The sequence below is a fragment of the Heliangelus exortis genome, chromosome 9 (assembly GCF_036169615.1).
Source record: "Heliangelus exortis chromosome 9, bHelExo1.hap1, whole genome shotgun sequence".
Taxonomy (NCBI): Eukaryota; Metazoa; Chordata; class Aves; order Apodiformes; family Trochilidae; genus Heliangelus; species Heliangelus exortis.
This window is the reverse complement of record NC_092430.1, coordinates 13,839,758-13,861,916: the sequence shown is the minus strand read 5'-3', so window position 1 is coordinate 13,861,916 and position 22,159 is coordinate 13,839,758. Positions and strand designations below refer to the sequence as shown.

The 22,159-nt window shown below is 39.1% G+C and overlaps 2 protein-coding genes across 8 annotated transcripts in view; both read right to left on the bottom strand.

Annotated features, from left to right (window-relative positions):
• XXYLT1 (xyloside xylosyltransferase 1) overlaps nt 1-3,348 on the bottom strand; it is a 35,347-nt gene extending 31,999 nt beyond the window's left edge. Inside the window, exon 1 of the mRNA XM_071752246.1 lies at nt 2,862-3,348. Coding sequence (XP_071608347.1) covers nt 2,862-3,299 — 438 coding nt within the window. The 5' untranslated portion in view covers nt 3,300-3,348. The remainder of the gene's footprint in view (nt 1-2,861) is intronic.
• A 5-nt stretch (nt 3,349-3,353) lies between these two features.
• Nucleotides 3,354-22,159, bottom strand: part of ACAP2 (ArfGAP with coiled-coil, ankyrin repeat and PH domains 2) — a 62,304-nt gene continuing 43,498 nt past the window's right edge. For 2 of the 7 annotated variants that reach the window (XM_071752238.1, XM_071752241.1), the window contains 14 exons: nt 21,777-21,828; nt 21,567-21,667; nt 20,285-20,390; nt 19,673-19,881; nt 19,391-19,460; nt 17,996-18,090; nt 16,444-16,628; nt 16,003-16,107; nt 15,531-15,623; nt 14,174-14,361; nt 13,729-13,838; nt 12,628-12,738; nt 12,323-12,384; nt 3,354-7,769 (listed from right to left, as the gene is read on the bottom strand). In XM_071752238.1, coding sequence (XP_071608339.1) covers nt 7,666-7,769; nt 12,323-12,384; nt 12,628-12,738; nt 13,729-13,838; nt 14,174-14,361; nt 15,531-15,623; nt 16,003-16,107; nt 16,444-16,628; nt 17,996-18,090; nt 19,391-19,460; nt 19,673-19,881; nt 20,285-20,390; nt 21,567-21,667; nt 21,777-21,828 — 1,591 coding nt within the window. In that variant the 3' untranslated portion in view covers nt 3,354-7,665. The remainder of the gene's footprint in view (nt 7,770-12,322; nt 12,385-12,627; nt 12,739-13,728; nt 13,839-14,173; nt 14,362-15,530; nt 15,624-16,002; nt 16,108-16,443; nt 16,629-17,995; nt 18,091-19,390; nt 19,461-19,672; nt 19,882-20,284; nt 20,391-21,566; nt 21,668-21,776; nt 21,829-22,159) is intronic. The other 5 variants (XM_071752242.1, XM_071752243.1, XM_071752244.1 and 2 more) reach the window with 3 other exon arrangements.

Below are 22,159 nucleotides of genomic sequence, written 5' to 3'. Positions count from 1 at the left end.
TACCAGGTATCTCTGCAGCATTCTTACAAGCACAGGGGCATGGCAGCTCAGTTACATTTACCCTAGCACATCCTCACTCAGTGCCAGACCCATACAGGAGCCAGTGTTTGGCAGAATCTTCAGCAGGGCTGAGCTAAACAAGTAACCAGGAAGAGCAACGAGTGGACAGCGCAGTTGATTTTATTCTTGGAGAGGAACAGAACAAGTGATATGAATCAGCACAAGGAGTCAGACTGCACAGCCCACAGATGCAGGAAACACGACAAGCAGGGGCTCTTTGTAAGCACCATTTCGGCTGCTGAAACATGTCCAGGCTCGCTCCTGAACACTTCCACTTGGAAGCAGGAGAGGACACAGAGATCGCCCTGCAGCACACTGGACAGGATATGCTCTCTGCTACTGCGAGCATAGCAGAAAGCCCAGCAGAACCTCTGAAAGCCAGGGCAAGGAGGACAAGGCATGGGCAGGAGGGCCAGGTCCCAGCGGGGTGGAGCGGGAATCCTCGGGCAGGGCTGCTGGGTAGGCGCTCCCCAGCCCTCACCCTCCATCCTGTCCTGGCTGCTCTCCACCTCAGCACATCGCGGAGCACCAGCTCCACCTGCTGCTCACCGCCAACACTCTGCGCGCCCCCTCCCAACAACATCTGGGGCACATCTGCACAAGCACTGTGGGATGGGTGACGCCATGTCACGACTGCCCCCTGACCGGGACAGCCCAGGTCCGCAGTGCCCTGCCCAAAAGGGAGGGTCCTGTGCCCGAGCTGCTCTGCTTTTGAAAGCTCATGGTTTTGCTTAGGGAGAGATGAGAGCTGGCTCATAACCTTTCCCAAGGATTGGGAACCCAGGTCCGATTCCTGGGCTTCACTGTAATGGAGGATCTAGCTGACACCAGCTCTGTGAGAAGGGGAGGGCAAGGGCAGATCCAAAAGGAGAACTCAAATCATGTCTCCAGGAAGAAAAAGTAGTAGACAACATTTGTAGTTGTCACAAACCCTGCCTCAGGCAGCTCAGGTTCCACACTGAGCATTCTGTTAAAACTCATCTTTGTGTCTGCTCTAGCAAAACAGGTTAAGAACTAAGACAGTGGAAACAAAGTTCTGAGGAAACAAAAAGAAACCAGGAAGGGAGAGGTCTCAGGATAGAGACAGTTTACAGGTCTCAGGATAGAGACAGGAGATATCCAAGGACCAGGTTCAACCACATTCAACATCTAACAGCACAAAACATCTGAAGTGTGGTGACACTTCTTGCTGATGAAGAGGAGGAATGAGGTAGGCCCCAGCATGAACAAAGAAGCACTGTCACCTGCAAGCATACCACAGACTGTCACAGTTAAAGGCCGTATCCTTCAGAAGCATAAAACAGCCTCTGCTCTCTAGGAACTCTGTGCCTAAAACCAGGTTAAGTGGATAGATGTGAAGTGCACTGCCAACCACAGACCAGCTCATACAATCTGGATACATCAGGCTCTGCCAGGAGAGAAGGAAGCAGCCACCCCCCTGAGCAGATCCCAGCGAGATCTCACCAGAGTCACCAGACCACCATGTTTATGTCCTGAAGAGATCAGGTCTGGAGCAAGACCTACTCACTGAGCCATGAACCATGCTTTACTAAGTCCATAACCACACATCACTGCATGCTCCTACCTCTTGCTCCCACCCCGTGCAACATTTAACTCACAACTCCATGTCCTCCTGGAGAAATAATGCTGATAGCTTTGTCACAGAGGAATTTCGTTTCAGAGAAGATTAGAAGGCAGTAAAGCTGCCACAGGCACACAGGGATGCCTGCAAGGGATCAGTACATCATGGCTGTGCAGGGGTCCCCATTGCATGCGACACGATACCCCAAACCTGAAGTACGCCGTCACATTGCATCATCATGGGCACTGCTAGTGCACCCTGCTGCAATGGGGAGGAATATTCCCAAAGCAAACTGTGCACAGATGCAGATAGTAAAGCGCTAGTTAAAAAAAAAAAAACACAACAGAGGTGGGATTATTTACTAACAAATTATGTCTACAAACAACGTTAAGGTCCCATCTCTAGTTACACCACAGCAGAGTTCAGGCAATATTTAACACCTGAAAGATGAGAAATGAGTTAGAGCAGAAGCAGAGAACACCTCCAAGCAACTCTGCAGCAGCCTGTCATGCCAGAAGGGTTCAGTTTCCTGAAGCCTCTGAACTTAACTACTCCTCCAATTTTCAGACACCTGTTAGAAGTGAAGAAAAGCCTGATTTTGCACTGATTGCACTGACTCCACTTTTGGGATGCAGAACTATTTCTCTGGCAGGTAGCAGGATACACGTTTGCATGTGGCAGCATTCCAACCTTTGCAGGCTTTCCATTCTGCTTTCAAGGGCAACAGCCTCTTCTGATCCCACGGGACCACATGGGAAGCCATCGCCAAAGAAACGTGAAGTTCTTATATTGAGACACTGCACCGGGGCTAACAACAGGGGCTGCAGAACAGCGGCAGCATTGCTCAGAGCAGATCCTCCAGCAGGAGGAGTTTGCCACAAGCGTCCGGGGCCACATACTCACCAAGCTGCACCAGGACACCTCCCAGCAGCTCGCACACCAGCCCTTCAAAAGATTCAAGAGACTGGGGAAGAGATGCAGCCTCCTCCAGCAGAAGTGGGAAGCTGGAGCAAAGGCCGTCAGTGCAGTTTCCCCAGCGCACTGCTCCCCGTGCCTCAGGGGGAGGCCAGCGCTGCAAAGGAGCGCAGTGTGCCGTGAGGCTGGCAGGAGGGCAGGTCCCAGAGCCCCAGCAGATGCCCCGCCAGGGCACCAACCCCAGCCCCAGGAGCCAGGCCGAGGTGCCCCGCTCCCGGCCGAGTCCCCGCCCCCCCAGCCGCACCTGGTGCCGGAAGGCGGCTCCGCGCAGCAGGTCCCGCAGCAGCCCCAGCCCGATGTCCCGGCTGGCTCCGTCGGTGACGAGGTGGAAGTGGAGGACGTCCCCGCCGCCCAGGCGGCCGTGCCGCAGCAGGGAGCTGAGGGCGGCCTGAGCCTTGCCGCGCAGCGCCGGGCTGCGCTCCGCCTTGGTGAACATCATCAGGAGGTGCAGGCCGCGGCCCGCCCCTGCCGCCTCCCCGCTGCCACCGCCGCGCTGGAGGTGCCGGCGGGCCGGGGCGGGCGGCGTCGCGCGGAGACGGCGGGTAGCGCTGGAGAAGGTCTCACCGCCGCCCCCCAGGTAGTAGAAGGCGCAGACGGCCAAGGCTGCCGCCAGCGCCAGGGCACAGGGCTGGGAACGCGGCCAGCCCCAACCCCGGACCCAGCCGCGGCCCATAGCCGCCATGCCGGGGGCGGGACCACCGCCGCCCCCGCCCCAGCCCCACAGAGGGATGTCCGCTCACAGCATACAAAGGTTTAATCAAGTACAGTATTTACAGTCCTTACAGCATGTACAGTCGGTTAACTACAAAGGTAATAACGCGTTTCGCTCATTTACAATGACAAACTACAGAGAGCTACATTCAACTTTTAGATACAAAGTCTACGGAGTCGTTAAATGCGAAGGAGGGCGGGCGGGTTACACATTCTGTACAGGTACACAGAGGGGGCAGAGGAGGACGTGAGCATTTTACTGCTGGAATGCTTAAAAACACCCAATAGAGAGGGACACGTGGATAAAGGAAAAGAAAATTAAGTTCACTGTGTCACGCGGAGTAACCTCTCTGATGGAAGAAACAAGATTTATCAGTGATTTCTATCATAGCATGGAAAAACTAGGAATCCTAACAAAAGGGAGAGATATTTTATTTTCCTCCTCTATCATCTCCTTCCATGGGAAGAGAAACAAGAAAAAACTGAGAGCAGAAAGATAAAGCAAGTGTATGAAAGGGGATATACCAAAGTGGTACATGTATCCTTTTCCCCTGTGTTGCCTTTCTGCTGTTGCCCTGTTTTAAAAATACACTTTTGTGAAAGCAAGACAGCAAAAACATTTTGGCTATTAGGGTGCACAAAGAAGTGGCATAAACTCTGAGGAAAGAGTGTCCATCTGTGAATGGGCAGGCTGTGTAGTTTGCAAAACTGCCTCTCAAAATGCTTTCAATGTACTAAATCATCAGTTCAATCCGTTTGACAATGTAAAATTACATTGGTAAAAAAAATCACATTGTCAAAAACACTACAATGTACATCCTTAGGACTTACACATTATTTGTAGTTCTATCAAGTGGTCCTTTTATATGCATTGTGTCATCTGAGATTCTCATGATCAAAACAGAGTTAACATCCACACCTCAAGCAGATGACTGCAGAGAAGCACCAAAGTCCTGGAAATGTCACAGACAACCTTTTTTCTTTAATTCTACAAAGTTTTTGCTCTATCAAGAACTCTTGATTTGGACAACATGTGTGTATTGACATCATACTGCAAAACAGGAGAAACTTGCTCTTGCATGGGCATTTTCTGACAGCAGTTGGAAGGTCTGGTTGCATTTTCTAGAACTATTTCAGCTCAGTATATAAACCAAGTAAGATATTAACCCCCAGGTGAAAAATGCAGTATTAATACAGGATGCTTTAGCACACTAAGATTAGAGGCCAGAAAAGGTACAATCCAAAGCTTCTGAATTCAGTGGAAAGACTGCTACTGACTTCAGTAACTTCTTGGATTAGGTCCTCACTGGTAATGAGGCTGAAGTCTGCAGCATATTGATGAACAACTGATGAAACGGGTTTAGATGTGTGCAGCTTGTAAATGCAAAGCAAGACTTCTGCCATCTACTGCCTTCACCCAAATTTATGGGAACAAATTCCAGCATGTCTAATATAATTCAGTGGCATGATTCAATATTATAATTCAGAAATTTAAGCTTATATGCACTGTACTGGCATTAACATAAAATATGAAACCTTATGAACAATCAAAACCATACAGACCACTAAAGGAGACACCACAGACAATTTTAATCAACATGTAATTATACCTCTCAAATCAAGATGCATTAGAAATTATATTGAGCTCCTTGACATTTCTAAGAGGCCTTTGGAATACATAATTTAACTCTGGCTAGGAAGAATACTGTATGGGCTACCTAGTAAATTACTGTGTTAGCAATCTATTGCTTTGTACCTCTCCAACTAAGACCTATTGTACTTCATACCTAGAGAGAAACATAAACTGGAAAGTTTTCATCATCTGGTACAAAGTACAACTTGTGAACTCACAACGGAGCCTTACTGTCTAGTATTCTAGTTAAACTCAGATTCATATTTTACTAAAAATTGAAGTTTCTTAATATTACTGAGCAGAAGATTAGAACTTGAGTCAGAACTCAATATGGAAATTCAGATCTTCAGAGTACTAGAGAGAAACATACTTTGTATTGCTGAGGGCTGAATCCTACAACTTAGAGGTCCTGACAATGTTTGGTAGGACAAAGCCCTCAACACATTTCATGCAGCTTAGTGGCATATTCATTGTTGCTGATGAACAACACCCTAACATACATATTGCACCTGGCTTGAAAAAAAAAAAAAAGAAAAGAGGAAAAAAAAAAAAAGAAAAAAAAAAGCTTTAACTGAATTTTATACTGGATGTCCTAGCACACCTAAAATGACTGGGGAACAAGGTTGCAGGATCAGTAATAACAAACCTATGCTGAAGCATTGTAACTCCACAGTTCTGACAACAGTAATACACCTGTGGATCACTGATGTGGGTATCTGAAGTGTCTCAGACATTTTCCCAGCAGCATGGACGGAAACAGTGATTATGCCATTAAGCTTTAGGTATCTTTACATCACAGCCAATCACAGTATGTACTGCCTGTCAAGTAGGATGCAAAAGACAAATCTTTAAAAAAATGCATTTAAAGTGTTATACATAGTCATCTTATATATTGTCCCATCTATACACTGGGAATTTTACTTTACCTAAGATCTACTAAAACATCTGCTGCTGTTAAATACTGCAGATGAGGAAGTATATTATAATTTAATAAACAGCTATTCAAAAACCAACTTACTAGAAATTACTGCTCACAGGTGATACATCTAAGTTTCTAATTATTCAAATTAAATGCACTCCTTAAATGAACAGAATCTGCTTTTCCTAGTATAATCATGCATGAAACAAGATTCTTTCACTTGCAAAAAGAATCTACTAGAAAATTCTGAAACATTATTCAGTTTGCAGTAATAATTATCCTGATTTGATGCATTATGGAAAATTATAAATACTTGAAATACCTTGTTAAAATTTAACATGCCAGTAAGTCTAATTTCACTAGTTTCCGGAATTTTTTTACCAAATTTTGCTTATCCTGGCCAGCTTCGAGAAAAGCCAATTAATTTCTTAAATATATTTAAAACAACAGCTTTGCATAATACCATGGCTATTAGGGTTGTTGAAAACACACACTGATACTATGCTATTGAATAATTTCTCTGAAGTTGTCCATAGGGCAGACAAATAGAATATGAAGAATTGCATCTTCTGGTTTGGGGCTTCAGGTGACTACTATCTAGGTATTAAATAACTGGACACATAAGCATGCATATACAGACACCATTTATACATGCACACCAGCAGAGTGGAGCTCACTACAGAATAAAACAAAAACGTGTTGCTGCCATTAGGATACAGCTGGAGACTATGCTCATGGGTACTTTGCAAAAACATGCAGTAAAAGTCCTGTGTTTTCTTGTGTACACCTTAGTTTAGACAACACATACACCTACACCTCTTTGCAGAAAGGATACTGTTTCCTGATATAAAAGAGTGATTGCCCTAAATTTAAGGGTGACTGCATTACATACGATATAATACATCTGCTTATTACAGTAGTGAGAACAGTAAAAAGAGATGGTAACTAACAGCCTTCACAGGATTGCTCTACACAAGCTATTATCTCAGTGTTTATTTTCATGTCTCAAATTTCAAGTTTTGATGTCCAAATACTTGCAAGCAAATCCCACATCATGTCCAGCAAGATGACATTTATTTTTCATAAAAGGTTCCACATGCTCATTAAGAAGTCTACTTGCTGCACAGAAAGTAAGAAAACCAAATTGCTCTTTGGAGAAGTTTGGTCCTCCAGGACATACACCTACTGTGACTGACCCGCAGTCACTAGCGTAAAGGCAAGCCTGGTGTTAAAAGTTTGCACTGAAGGAGAGCTTGTAAAAGAGCAGAAGTTACCATGTCTTGTTAACAACATCTTACCTCTAATCACAGTCAGTGTAGAACAGGAGAATCTTTTAAGCTGCAGGCCCACAAATAGAAGGACAACTCAGTAAGTCATTACCCAATTTCCCTTCCAAACAGTACCAGAAAATGCAACCCAGACCTTGTTGTCAGAGGCACATTCTGTATGGCAACAGGGAGAATGGTGATGGCAGCTGATACTAACTCAGGGTCTGATCATCCTGCAATTCATCCAGCTTTGCCCTGCAGCCAAACTGCAGACACACTTCGTACTGCTAACAGGCACTCATTTTATACTGAGCTACCAGGGATTCCTTTTTAAAATATTTTCTTCAGCTGCTGAGGTATACGTACTGTAGAACATAGAACAACTTCTACATTTCCCCAGCTACCACAATCTAAAGCTACATTAGAGTAGTCATTTCATCCAAAATGCATATAATTCATTCTTTTGTAGTAAAAAAGACTTGTACTATAAGGATCAGGCTCTTTTCTTCCTTGTGACTTAAGACTTCTGGGAATCTGACTGGTGGAAACGGTTTAGCTTCTCTGGATTATTTGATGCCATTTGAGAAAAGTCACGAAAAATGTCCTGATAAATTTCATCTCCTAGGTAAAGAAAAGAAAAGGGAAACAGCTTTAAACATTTGTGACAGTTAACATCACCAACCATTGCACAAATGCCCTACTGCACTACCAGTTACTGTGTAACACTCATTCATGTATAAAGATTGCTTACAGATGAAATGATGCTAATGTGAACTCTTGGGACTGTTTACTTGCATGCAAGTTCTGTAGAAGCAAATTAAACAAAGCCAAACTATACCTGATATAGTACCTCGAAGGCAGCCACACAGAGGAAAGTTCAGAGTTAGAAAGGAAAAATGAAAGCATTTTAAAGCAATACAAAAATAAAAATGTTTATTCGCTATTAAAGAATAAAATCTTCCTTTTCACAAAGTGCTAACCAAGATTCTCTTCATAAGAGTAGAATTATGACAGAAACAAAGATTTCCTTGGAAACAGAGGTCAGAAGTCTTACAGCAGGACAGAACTGTCTATGAACAAAGCAATCAGCAAGCAACAGTATATATAAAAAAAATCTTAATTATTGTTCATAAATTCTTTCAGTCTATTACTTCAAATATAAATTTTGACATGCCTTACCAAACATTCATTACATCATTCATTTCTTGAGTCATTGCCTGGTCACTCTTCTGCCACTTTAGAAAGGATATTTTCACATTCTTTCATCTGCTGCAGCATTTTGGGCCTTGAGTTCAGGTTTTGTATCAAAGCATTAACAGTACTCTACATTGCCTCCAAAGATAAGCACCTAAATAATCTGGTTTGATCAGGAGCTATGTGGCCTTCCAAATTTTACTGCTTTCACAACACAGATGGCCACACAGGACTTATGATCCCTGCACTGGTGTTCTTTGCTGATAGCTTGATTAATAGCATAACAAAGTAGTCAACCCAAATTCTCTGATTCTGATTGCCAAAGAAGTAGTATTACACTATTTTTTTTTGTCCCAAAGGCAGTTTTTAAAAGGATTCTTGTGTTTAAAAGTTTGTGCTATAGTGAAAAGTTACACTGTTTTGGTTTTCCATGTTTTGATGCACATTTCCAACATCAGAACTATTATTATTTTGGAGATGAGACTTCATTAATTTGAAAACACTTTCAGAACCTATAACTGACCTTAAGAAGTATTTAACAACCATGGCATGAGGGTTTATAAAAAAATGTTGTAACACAATTCTTCCCAGATTTTAAAAGATCAATACATTGCATACTGCTCTGATAGGACAAGTTCTACTAGTGAAATTCCCGTTTGGTTTTTTGGTTTTTAGATTTAGTTTCAAGCATATTCTAAGGATTAAGCAGGCACAGGGAACATTTTTTTGTAACAGTTTCTGATAAATGGTTGCACTGAGAAATAAACACAGAATGAAGGGAGTTGTAACATTCACTAAAAGAACAACTATGAAGAGCACATATCAGAATCAAGCTTGTATGATAAAAGCAATTAGGCTTTTAATACACAAGTGGGTTCCACTAGTGAACTATTACTATAGTTCAAGTTTCTCATATTTGTTTCTTTCATATTAACTTTAAAGAAAAAAAAGAAAAGCTATTTTTGCAAGATACTTGGTGGATCTGTTTTTGGCTCTATTACATAACAAAAATATTACATACAAAAATAGACTAAAATAAAGTGCCCCTTTAGTTTGTATGCTGCATTAAAATACTTAATACTGTAAACGTTATAACTATTTTAAAATCCTACTTTAAAACTGAATTCCCTTTCCAAGCAATGTTTTTCCTAAAGTGCAGATTTTATGTACAAAAATACTGTAACACTGCTTTACCATTTAACACCAGAGTAACTCAAAAGGCACACATCATACATTCAAGAAAAGATAGGAAGAAAAAGTAGCAATACTAATATCAAATAGTTAGCAAACATACTGTAGCACCAGAAGATGAGCACTCAAGTATTATACAAGAAACAGTACAATGGTGCATATGGCTTCTACCACCAGAAAATAACTTCTTGTGGAACAAGCTGGTTTCAGCTAGTTCCCATTCTAGAAATACTTGGGAAGACCAACTGTACCTTGCAAAGCAATATTTACATTCTCTCAGTAGCACAAACCAGACAAGTATATTTAAATCAGAAATACTAATGCTGTTAGCTACCTTAGTAATTGTTTATCAACCACATTACTGAAGAGCAGAAATAGGCAGTTGGCTTCACTCTGATGACAGCAAACTCATACATCAATATTTACTCTCACACAGCCCCCAGAAGCATACAATTGCCCTGAAAATCCTTATTTTCTTCTAGAATAACAATTTTGGAAAAGAGGAGTTCTTAACTAAGGGCAGCACAGATTATTTAACATAAATATGCAGAGAAAGACCTGCCTCCTCTACAGCCACATTAAGGCATCATACCTTGTGGCAGCAGAGAGGTTTTGTGCTTACAATTACACACTTTTGACAACCCTTTTAGGCTAGCAGACATTAACACGTAAAACACTGCAGTATTTACTTCAGTTTTAGAAAGAGACTTCAGAAAACAAAGAATTGAGGAAAACAGGGCTATGCTACCAGAGAAAAAGCAAGATATCCTGGCTGGGACACTGTGCTACAGCTTGTGGTCTTAAAAATTACTCCTATGACACCAGACACATCCCAATCACCCCCTGATTTTAAGCAAGCTCCATCCCTTGTAGCAGCTTTACTTTCCACTGTCAGTCTCACCTGCTTACACAGATCAGATACTATCTGTAAAATATCTGTATCAGATTGTATCAACAGCAGTCTCTAGATTATACTATAATACAAACTGATAAAAAGGTCAGGATACTTTCAATGAAAGAATAGCCAGCTCATCTACCTAACTGAACAATCTGTCTAAAAATATATTTTAAACAAGCTGTCAGGAGAAAATACTCATCTCCAGTACACATTCATTTTCATGTAATTAGTGCCTGTATTTGTTACGAATGAAGCATTGTACTAAACTTCTGTAACGTGAGTTTTCTTGCACAAACTACAGAAACAGTTTCTGGTTTATAATTTTGGATTTGTGACAGGCCCATTAAATTATCTAAAATATCAATTTATTATTTAACACAAAGCTTTTAATTCAAAATACCTGCTTCCCTTAAAAGAAAGGCATTTTACTATTTGAAACTGATATTGTTTCTACCTCTTAAAATAAAATTGAGTAAACTCAAAAATACTTCAATGTTACCTTCAACATGTCAGTGAAGTAGTATGTATTATATAAAAAAACAGCTTTACATTGAAAGCAGCTAAACTGACAACAGAATTTTTTCATATATGTAGCCTGCTGGATTTTGAGTCAGGAACTCTTCCTCATTTAAGCTCATAATCAAGTTCATACTTTTAAATTATCTCTTTCTCTGTCAAGGAAAGCATTTGAATTCCTGAGAGTCTACAGTAAATTTATTCTTTTAATTTGAATTTCTGAGAAGGTTTGTTTAAAAATAAATTTAAAAACATCTACTCTTAAGGAGAAACTTAAGGAAATTAATAAATAGTGTTTATTTAATAGAGTTAGTTTGGGATATTGACATGAGACTCAGTGTTGCCCCTTGAGCACATTCCAGTCCCAATCTGGTAAAACACATAAGCACACATGAGCCTTATGAATCAGTGGAAAAAAAGGGCTTTACAGAACTGACCCAAGAGAACTCAGCATGCAACCTTAAAAACAAGTTTTGCCTTTCACTGCTGACAGGTACAGCAACAATTTTTTTTTCAGCTAACTTGACAATGAAGGGTGCCTTCATTACCAATATTTGAATGAGATTAAATGAGGTTCCTATGGAAGTGTACCATAATAGAGGAAATGGTTCATATAAATATCCACCAGAACACAATATAAATTTAGACTGAGTTCTTGAGGATTAATTTGCTCAAATTCATTAAGTCTAAGTTATTAGTATCTTTGCACCAGTTGGCTCAAATATCTGCCAATTTAAAATTACTTTTTTTTTTTAATAAAATGGTAGGATACTATGCATACAACATTACAACTTAAGAACGACTGTTTTGTTCCCTATTTGTATCTTAAAAATATTTATAAATAAAATTTGAGGAAATAATACTTCCCTATTTCTTTCTGGAGTTACTTTGAACTATTTGATGTAGATTTTTACGTTGGTGTGCAAGCATTTTTTCTTAAAAAAAGAGGACAATAACACAGGAAGAAGAATGGTAACCTGCAATATGATGAACTCCTCAACTGTCTCTGAGCAACCTGGATCAAAAGGCTGCTCTTAAATAAGGTCAGGGAAATCCTAACATTATGTGAATTTTAGTTGAAAGTCAATAGGAAGAAACTGTGCACAACTACCACAAAACAGGTTAAGGGCTGTACTAACTTACATTACTATTACTATGAACTTTGTAAACAGTCTCCTTCTAGGTCCTCCGAATACTCTGACAAAGTCACACTGGTGAATTTCAATGAAGCTTTAACATATCATTTATAAAAAACGTTGTTGTATGAAGCTACTTAAAATTTCTCTCAGATCCTAAGAATCTAATTGTAAACTGATAAATTCCTGAATACACTTCTTGTACTGCATTTCAGTATGGTTATTAGTGGAGTATTGACCTGGCTGTCCATAGAGTCCTTCTGATTCACGCATTTCTTCATTCATCCTTGCTAAACGTAACCTAGGATTTAGGAAAGAAAAAAGAACAACATCACTTTTAAAAGCCCAAGCTCCCCCCCCCAACAATCCTGCAATTCAACACCTACAACACACTCCTTATTCAACCTCACATCCCACATCCACAGATAATGCACTCTCTTTTGCTCTCCCTGATTTTATGTAAAGGAATGTCAACATTTTTTTTTAAACTTGAAACAGAATAGGAAAACCTAGTTACCTAATTAAAGAAAAACATACAACTTACAATGTTACAATATCTGCATTAGCAGCTTCTACTGCTATACTCAATGGGTCTTTCCCATCTTCATCTGTGGCATGCTGGTTTGCTCCTCGTTTTAGGAATAAACACACTTGTCTGTTTAGAAAAAACATTTAAGAATAATTTTCACAACAATAACAGAAAAAAGCAAATAATTCAACCTGGATGCAACATTTGGTATTTGGTTTAAATCATCAAAGCCTCTTGAACATATCAAAATCAGTGCTATTCATCTAGGACAACTAAATTGTTAAAGTAGCAAGCAAAATCGTTATTTAATCCACATTAGAAAGACAGCCTAAGTCAAATCACATGAGTGCAGAAAAGAGCTGTACCCTTTAGAAGAAGTGAGACTCTACTTTCCTGAATCATCTTAGGTTACAGAATAAAAAAACCTCATCCTTTTCACCATGACAGACAAGAACCAATGAGCAGGATAAATCGCTACTGTACAGAACAGTTCACAGATGCTTGATTTACCCAATAGAAACTGATCTTGTCTTTCTTTAAATCTTCACCTTTATAAACAGGGCATACTGATGAAGCTTAGTCTTAAACTATCCCAGGCTGCCAACTTAACTCTCCAATTAGAATGCATGCATGCATGTTTGGGTACCACCAGATTATGTCCTCACTTGAAATGAGCTGGAACAGGATTTCAGTTACAAACCATGAATCCAAACCCCAAGTTATAATGCAGTATATTTTGAAATGAGATGCTCTCAGGTAGGATTAGTCAGAAAAAGTATTGACCCTCACACACCACTGTTTTTTCTATTTCCTTTTTCTTATTTCTTAAGAAAATGAGAAAACCAACATAGGTTTTCACCAAAAGTTCATGGCATTTCAAAGCATTATGAAATACACACTTTCACAAGATGGAGAGAAGTGTTTATAGGTGCATTTTGCTAATGGATAAGATTGGCAATTTAAAATGTTCTTGCCTTTATCACCACAAAAGTTTTAAAAAACCTAGATCACCTGAAACACACTAAAAGGCCTGAATATTTAGGGAAATAAAGTAGCTTCACATTAAACAACCATAGTAAAAGATGACTGTTTACAAATTCTGGACCAGTGAGTTACCCAGTGTGCCCTAAAACTGTGGCATGGTGGAGGGGTCCTCTTCCTTTTATGTCCCTGATGTTGACATTGGCCCCATTCTGCAGCAGGAATTCACAAGTAACCAATGAACCCTATGGAATCAAAGCAAAGAAACAATTCAGCAGCAGATCTCTAAAAGAATAACAAAACCTGTTCTGCTTTCTCACTACTGACTCATGTGACAAAGGAAACAAAAGATACTTGCTGCCATATAACATTTAACCTCTACTAAGTTAGATAATTTGAAAGTATTAACAGAAAAAAAATAGTTCAGAAACAACTTTGACAGAACACTGTAAAGACAACTTCAGCATCATATTATCATTCATTAACAAAGCAAGCAGTTCCAAAGGAACAGTGACACAGAAATAACTTAATTATTTCCCTTTCCCTCCTCCCACATCAGTTGGTTCTGTACATCACATACCCCTCGCACTGCCTGAATGAGTGGTGTTGCTTTGTTTTCTTCTATGTTGACCCAGTTTACTTCAGCTCCATGGGCCAATGCTTCTGCCATATCAGGAAGATTTTTCTCAAAGGCAGCTTGATACAACTGCAGTCCTGGGTTAGGCTGTTTGGAGTCACAGAACACAGGAGACTCTTGCTTGTCTCCTTCTGAAAAGGAAAAAAAAACCCTGCTTATCTGATCCTTGTTTTCATAAGGTAAATCCTGAAATTCTCACCAAAAAATGCCTTACCAAAAGGTAGCTCAGGTTTTAAAGAGCACTATGCATTGTTGCCCCATTCTGCCACAATTTAAGCAGCACGATTCTGCCACAAGTCTTTGGTATTTGAACCAAGTTCTTGTTCTAGAACTTAGGCATGGCCACTTCAGGGCATTATTATTGCCCAGAATCAGTTCTCTCTACATGTGTGAATATCCTTCAACCTACCTATTCCGTGCCATTTCTAAGAAATCATATTAGGTTAGAAGTGTGTTTTATCCCATACTGCAAAATATGAGTAAAACTCATTTCCTGCAGATATACACTCACACAAATGTATCTCTATCTGCAGCAGCTTGATAAACCTGAATATGAAGCTAATACTGCTCTGACCTAGTTTTCATTAAAGAATGCCATTGTCCTTTACCAAGCACTTGCTGTGACTAAAATCTTTTGGACTGAAGCATAATCTTTTTTTCCATATCAGTAAGTTATATAGAGTGAAGTCTGAGAGATAAAGATATTGCTATATTTAAGCTTTCAAGAGTTACAGCATCTTAAGTTTCTACACCATACAATCAAAGAAAAGATCCAAGCCACGTGCTACTTGCCTACAAACCACAGCTGTGGATTTAAAACATACCCTAGAAGAGTGCTTTGATGTAGAAGATTAAATTTGCTTTATAAATAAATACACGTTTTGGATATTTTGGCAAGATAGGCATCTGTCAGCCCAGCATGCTAATATTAAATAGCAAGTAATGTCAATTTATAGAAGTTTGAGTAAAGAAGGGGTAATGTTAAAAGACACTGTGAATTCCGCATAAGGAGAAAGCAGAAAAATTAAGAATGCTCAAATAACAAGTGCCATAAAAGCTCTGGGTCATGATTATCTGACTGGAAAAACACTTCTCTGAACTCATTTAGAGGGATTCAATGTCATTCTTGCTACCGTGCCTGGAGAGAAAGGTCAATCAAGCAGTTACTGCCCTTACTGAAAACATCTTGGCCCACCAGGATAGAAGAGACATGAATGATATCATGAAGTACTGCTCTTTTTGAGAGCATACTACCAAAAAGTTATTACATTTTCCTCTTAAAGTGCAAAGCCTAACACACCTGGTTCATACAGACTGTTAGCTGATACAGTAGAGGCAAGGTGTTCTCTGCTGTCATCAGCACTCTGCTGGATCCCACTGTCACTGCTTCGTACTGTGTGGGGGAGAAGCTGTAATTACTATGCAGACTGTAAGTTGCGTACTCGACAGATACCATGATAATAAAGCAAGCTCTTATACTTGGTCCTGAATACATAATTTTAAAAAAATTACCAGTAATTATTAAATATTCTTAAAGCATCCACAGAACATTATAAAGTCACATACTGAAACCACAGCATTTATAATAAGAATAAATGTCAAAGATTATTAGAAATAAAAATATCAGGAGAAGTAAAAAAGCTTAAATTATTTCATGAAAACATTAAGCAATGCAGTAGCCTGGAGACACTGGATTAAAGGCAGGGAGATGGCCACAACACGCAATGGATCACTAGTGCAAATAGTGAACACGCCATAGCTATAGTACTTACTACTACGTAGTTTTGAAGAGGTATCAAAGTAGGAGAAGAGTGAATCTAGTTCATCAGGACAGAACAGAGACTCTCGCCTCGCCTCGTCGCTACTTACAGCAACCGCTGGGACATGCAAGTTAGCAAAGCACAAAGCAGGCAGTAAGGAAGGGACAGGGCAGGAAAGAACGTTATTGGAAAATTAAGAAGGATGAAAATATGGAGGAAAGAAGGTGGTTAATATGTTTCTGAATGGTAAGCATCCCCACTCCAAATTTTCCCCCACCTAAAAATGTACACCTCTGAACAAGTCTTTTCTCCCTTATACCTCTGAACTAGGCTATGACACATTACTAGACATACTCAGATTTCTCTGCCAGAGGCAGGAAATAAATTAATACATAATTATTCTAATTAAAAAGAACATTATTAATGTAGCTCATGAGAGAAGTGTGTAAATACCTTTTTGGGATGTTGCACCTGGTTCCCCTGCCAAAAGGGATTTTCCTGGGCCACTGTGCCTTTTTGCTTCCTGACTTTCAGGCAAAACTTTCGTTCTAGATTCAGGCAGAGATGCTGATGTAGGCTGCTTCTCTACAAACTTTCTTTCCACATATTTCGCTCTGATGTATGCCTCTTTCTCCTGCCTGACATATACAAAGCCACTGGAGTTAACAAGCCAATATTTTCATATGTTCATGTATTAAAACAACATCCATTTCATACCCAATACAGTAACCAAATCTGACAGTTGTTATCACACAAAAGACATCTTCAGAAAAATGAAGCTTAACACACACTTAAGCTTAACACACTGCTTAACTCTTCCTGTATTCATGATTAAATTTTGCATAAGGCTCAAAAGAAAGTAATTTTGTTAAGTTCATATACATAGAGTTCATTTTTTTCCAGGCAGACACTTCAGAAAGTGGTATGTGGAAGAAATAAGCATTAGCTTGTGTTACTTAGAATAGACTATTTCAATTGGAGGAGACCTACAACAATCACCAAATCCAGCTACCCCTTCTTGGTGGTAACCCTTTATACATGTTTTACACTGTTAATAACCAGTTATTATAGCATATATTTAGTTTCTTAGGTAGAAATAAATTGCAAAATTTGTTAAAGGAACATAATGATTGTGCAAGAGAACCAGAACTGTAATAAGCCACAGGCAGACAGTCACCAGTTCCATAATGCATACTGATAGGTTTTTTCTTGTAACCTGAGTTCATCATCTTAAGACATACTCACCAGTCGTGACAAACTGATGGATCAGACTATGGAAATGCTGCTACTGAAGCTGCTGAAAAGCAGTTACCACTAAAAGGAGTACCTAGCAAATCTCCTACATGCTGTATATTAATTAGCATTGATCAAAATTGCCAACACTTCACAAAACACTGTTTCCTTTACCCCAAAACTGCCTGACAGCAAGAAGCACAGAACTGGAAAGCTGGTAAAACACACTTTTAAAAGAGATCTTCTACAGCAGAACAAAACATTAGAAAAATACCTTCAATTGCAAATTAGCATCAGACAAATGGAAGACAGCAGTAGTCATTAGAAGGTTGCAGTAAAGCAGCAGAGCCCATGTGCAATGTAGGCAGAAAGCATTCTGAGGATCAGGGAACAAAAATCAAACTCAAGAACCAAGTCACTATAAACAAAAGGCAGAGCAGCAGGCTCTTTCCAAGAGCATTCACAGACCTAGGACAGCTGGCTGAAATGGTACAAACTAGACAGGAAACCAAGTCAATGTGCCCATGTTGATAACAGTGCAGGACACTGCAGAGTTGTCACCAAAAGGAGAGGGTGAGATCAGAAGAACAAATAAATGAGAGACCAAAAGGGAGCAAAGATAGTCAGAAAAGAGGGAGACCAAAACAGTGGTGAGAAGGGGAAACAAAGCAAATCAAAGTGTTACACAGTTAAGTGGCAGCATCTTTTAAAGCTGGAGGCTGAAGGAAGTACAACAACAACAAGAAAAAGGAAGAGGCAAGTAAATCTCTACCTTTGGCATCCAGGCTGTGGCTTCTTTAGTCCCACTTTTTCCAACTTTGCTTCATATATTCTATTTATAACATCATTTCCCAATTCACACATAAGCTATGAAGCAAAATACAAAAAATTAAAGTTGCAAGAGGTTTTGCTACCTGCTTGTTTTTAACCTTAGTCTGTTTTGACAAGTTAGTATTTTGACTTGTAGAAGTACACTTGCAGAAATAAACATGGGTTTATCTCAGGATAACAAAACCATCAGTGAACAGAGACACCAAATTCTGAGCACAATAGTAAAAAAAAATACAGAAACTTTTAAAGTGCCATTCCCTTCTGAAAAAGGACTGCGAAAATGACCAACTGTCACTCAAGAATCTTTCTTGTGCAATCAGAACAACATCTGCACACCCCACTGACAAAGGTGTTATTTTCCATCAGCTTTGCTGGTAGCTATTCTTATCCCATTGACAAGAGAATTCCATCAATTCTACTCCATCTTATCCAACAGACATTTTCACTAAACCTTAATCTGATCAAAAGAATAAACAGCCTACAGATGCAACTTTAAGGAGATTTTTGGCCCATAAAGTCCAGCTCACTGATGGCAATGAACAGACTTCTTGCTTCTAATATCAGGTACAATATTCAGTTTTGGTAATTAATATAAACAGGACAAGGGGTGCAGGTCTTGGTGGTACGTTTTTCGTTTGTTTGTTTGTTTCCTCACATGGCTATTAAAATTACTTAATCAGAAGAGAAACACCTCCTCACACTGCTTTTGATAGTTCAGAACTGAGAAACAATACCTAAGTACCAGAACATCACAGCCAGAAACAAATGGTTTGCTTCAGCTACTCAGTTGCACACATTCATCCATGAGTGAGTTATTTCCACATTTTAATATCTCATGATTTTCATAACCATGGTTCAAGCCAAAACTTTGGCACACAAATAGCACATAAGAGCAGTTGCATGAATGTTCTCCTATAAATCAGTAAGAGTACAAATCTCACTGTAAGAGTTGGCATCTGAATTTTTAAGTATGATCACGCTGTAGCACTTCCAAAATTTTTCAGCCCATTCTACTATGGGTCTGTAAACAGAATTCCATTTATACATGTTGAAAGCACCAGATGAAACTTACTATTCAAAATGCACTTGTGAACCCAAAAGCATCATACATTGTTCTGACTTCCAAGTTTGTAACAAGGACTACTTGAATGTATTATAAGAAAATGCAAATTAAAAAAACCTGCACAAACATGCAACTATAAGCACTTCTGAGTAGAAAATTTAGGACAAGTTGGGTACAAATGCAAGTTTTCTACATTTAACTTCCTGACACTGTGGCTTTAGAACAAATTGTCTAGGTACCAAATAGCAACTTGCTTCAAAAGTATTCTCATACCTTTAGAAGTTCAGGTTCCCATGAATCCAGAGTTAAAGATCTTACTTTTGAAAAGTGGACTCCCAAGCTCCTAAACAGCATGAAAAAAACCATTAATCTGTAGCAGCACATTAGTCCTATCTCAGACAATTTTATCATTCATTTATGCAAATAAAGCAGTTTAATTCCATTTACAAACAGGGGTCTCTAACCTTGCTTCACTACACATTTGAAGAAGCAAACACCACTCTTCCTAATTAAGTCAATGAAGAAATCAAATACAATACTGTAGAGTTCCCCAACCTGTGTATCCCAGAGCACTCAATGCACAGTGTGATTCCAAGGTTGATACTGGCCCAGCGAGGATCTGCCAAACCACAGTCACAGCAGGCAGCATTACCAGCAATACACTGAACTCGCTGTAGAGCACTTTCTCCCTTTAACAACTTCTCTTTTGTCTCGCTGCCAGATTCTAGGCTTCCAGTAGAAGGGGACGATTTCTTTTCCTGTTTCTGAAAAATATAAACAAAAGACACATAATAAATTAAAGAAATATAAGTCCCTACAGATACTGACTGCACTAGAATCCTAGAAAAGTAACTTCTACATTTAAGGCCAAGGAATGACAAAGACCTGAAAAAAATACTGAAGAAAGAGAAAGCTACGTACTAGAACATCCACAATCCTATGCATTTTAACCACACTACAGAAAAATCTCAAATGTAGTAGCCAAAGTACATTACTAAAATGAAATGAAATACAGATTAGATATAAATGCTTCAAATTTCACTGGATTACAACTGGAAGACAAACAATGTTTTCTTTTTTGCCCTCTCCTCTCCTTAAAAAAATTCTCTATTTTTAATTTTTTTAGGATTTAAGGAGGGTTGTTGTTTGTCTGGCTTTTAAACTCACCTCGGATTCATCCCCTTTCTCTCTATATGCTGTAGCAATACTGGTTTGAACAGCCTTAATCCATGCCTGTCGCAGCTTTTCCGAGTCAGCCTGCAGCATGCAGCTTCTGTGACAAATACACGAGTACTCAAATTCAGAGAGGCTGACCAAGCAGCAAACACCAAACAACACGTTCAATAAAACACAGCAAGAAACTTACTGAAGGTTCTATGAGCACAAGTATATTGTTCAGTTGGCATCATCTAATAAATCCACTCATTTTGAGAAAACAAAGCAGCTGACCCTTTCTGAACTGCAAAGTGTTTCAAAACCATCTGCAGGTAATACTAAAAAATATAGATATGACTCTCCAAATTACCCAGAGAACAGCTTAATTTACTATTCCCTTTCTTTTCTTACTCCAAATTTTTCATTTTATTATCTTCACATGCAATTTACCTCCATGACTAATTACACAAGACAGGTATCAGTCCTAGAAAATAGCGTGACCAAGAAAAAAATAATTTAAAGCTCTTTAACAAAGAATTAACATCTTTTCACACCAGCAGTCAAAGGAAACTGGTCATAAAATATAAAGCTGTTCCAGTACTTATGGGTTGAAAAAGGACAGGCAAGCAGAAGCAAACCACAACCGAGGATGCAAATATTGTGTCAGCAAACTATTAAGAAGAGAAACATAAGTAGGAGGGGGGAGTATAGGTAAACCTACAAGGAAGGTTGACCTTACATCAAAAAATTAAGTACTACCATATGGCAAAACCATTAATGAGAAACCCAGCTATGGCTGCAGCAGGACCCCCATGCTTCTCCCAATATAACCAACATAGTACAATGCTAGAGCTAAAAGAATATTTTTATTTGGGATTTTCATTTAGTGCATTCTAAAATGTAATTTAACACTATGGATATGAAACTTGTTAATGTTTCTCTCTCATTACACCAATCAGATATTTGGAGAAACTGATCTATTTCCCACATTATTAAGCAGCTTGATAGTATCAGCTACAACTAAGCCCTAACAGCTTCACAGCCACAAGCCATTTATGCATAAAGCACAAGAATGCATGTTTATTTTAATGCCAAAAGTAAACTAAATACTAGAAACACTTCTCACAGTATGACCTCGCCAAAATTTCCAAAGACAGAATTGTTCAGATGATTTTCCTGGTTTGATCTATCCCATGAGAAATGTAAGCTTTTATTTAAAAAAAAAAAAACTAATGCATTTATATATATTTATGTATTTGTTTTGAAATAAACATGCTTCATCACTTCTCCTTACTTTGTTGGAGAAACCACCTCAAAACAGAAACGTCTTTCTATGTCTTCACAATGTTTAACTGTGCAAAGCCTCAAGTCTTCAACAACTACTGTGGGATTATCCTAAAATACAAAAATTAACAAAAGTCACATAGAGGAAGGATAACAAATAATCGCATGGAAAAGTATGACCCACGCCCCAAACTATCAAGAGCCAGTTTTTGATACCTACCTTAAATTTCTTCTGGTACACAAGTTGGTTATTTTGTATTGAGAACCAGCGCCTATTCAAATAAAGAAACATCCAGAGAATATATAATTGATTTTAAGGAGCTTATTTGACAAAAATGTGCTAACAGAGTCTAAAGAGAGACTCCATAAAAGCATTAGCAGAAGTAATGCTGCAGTCAGTTTTGGCAGGTATTTGAGAGTAATGAAAAGAGAAAGCAGAGACGAAACAGAAAAGAAAGCAAGGTTCAAATAATTTGAGTCCTAAACAAATGTATTCACGTTATGACAACATTAGTTAAGGTAACAAACAGAACATTTTCATTTCAAAGGACATTTAATTCTGTATTTTGGTAGCAAGTTGCAATATTAAGTAATTGTTTGATA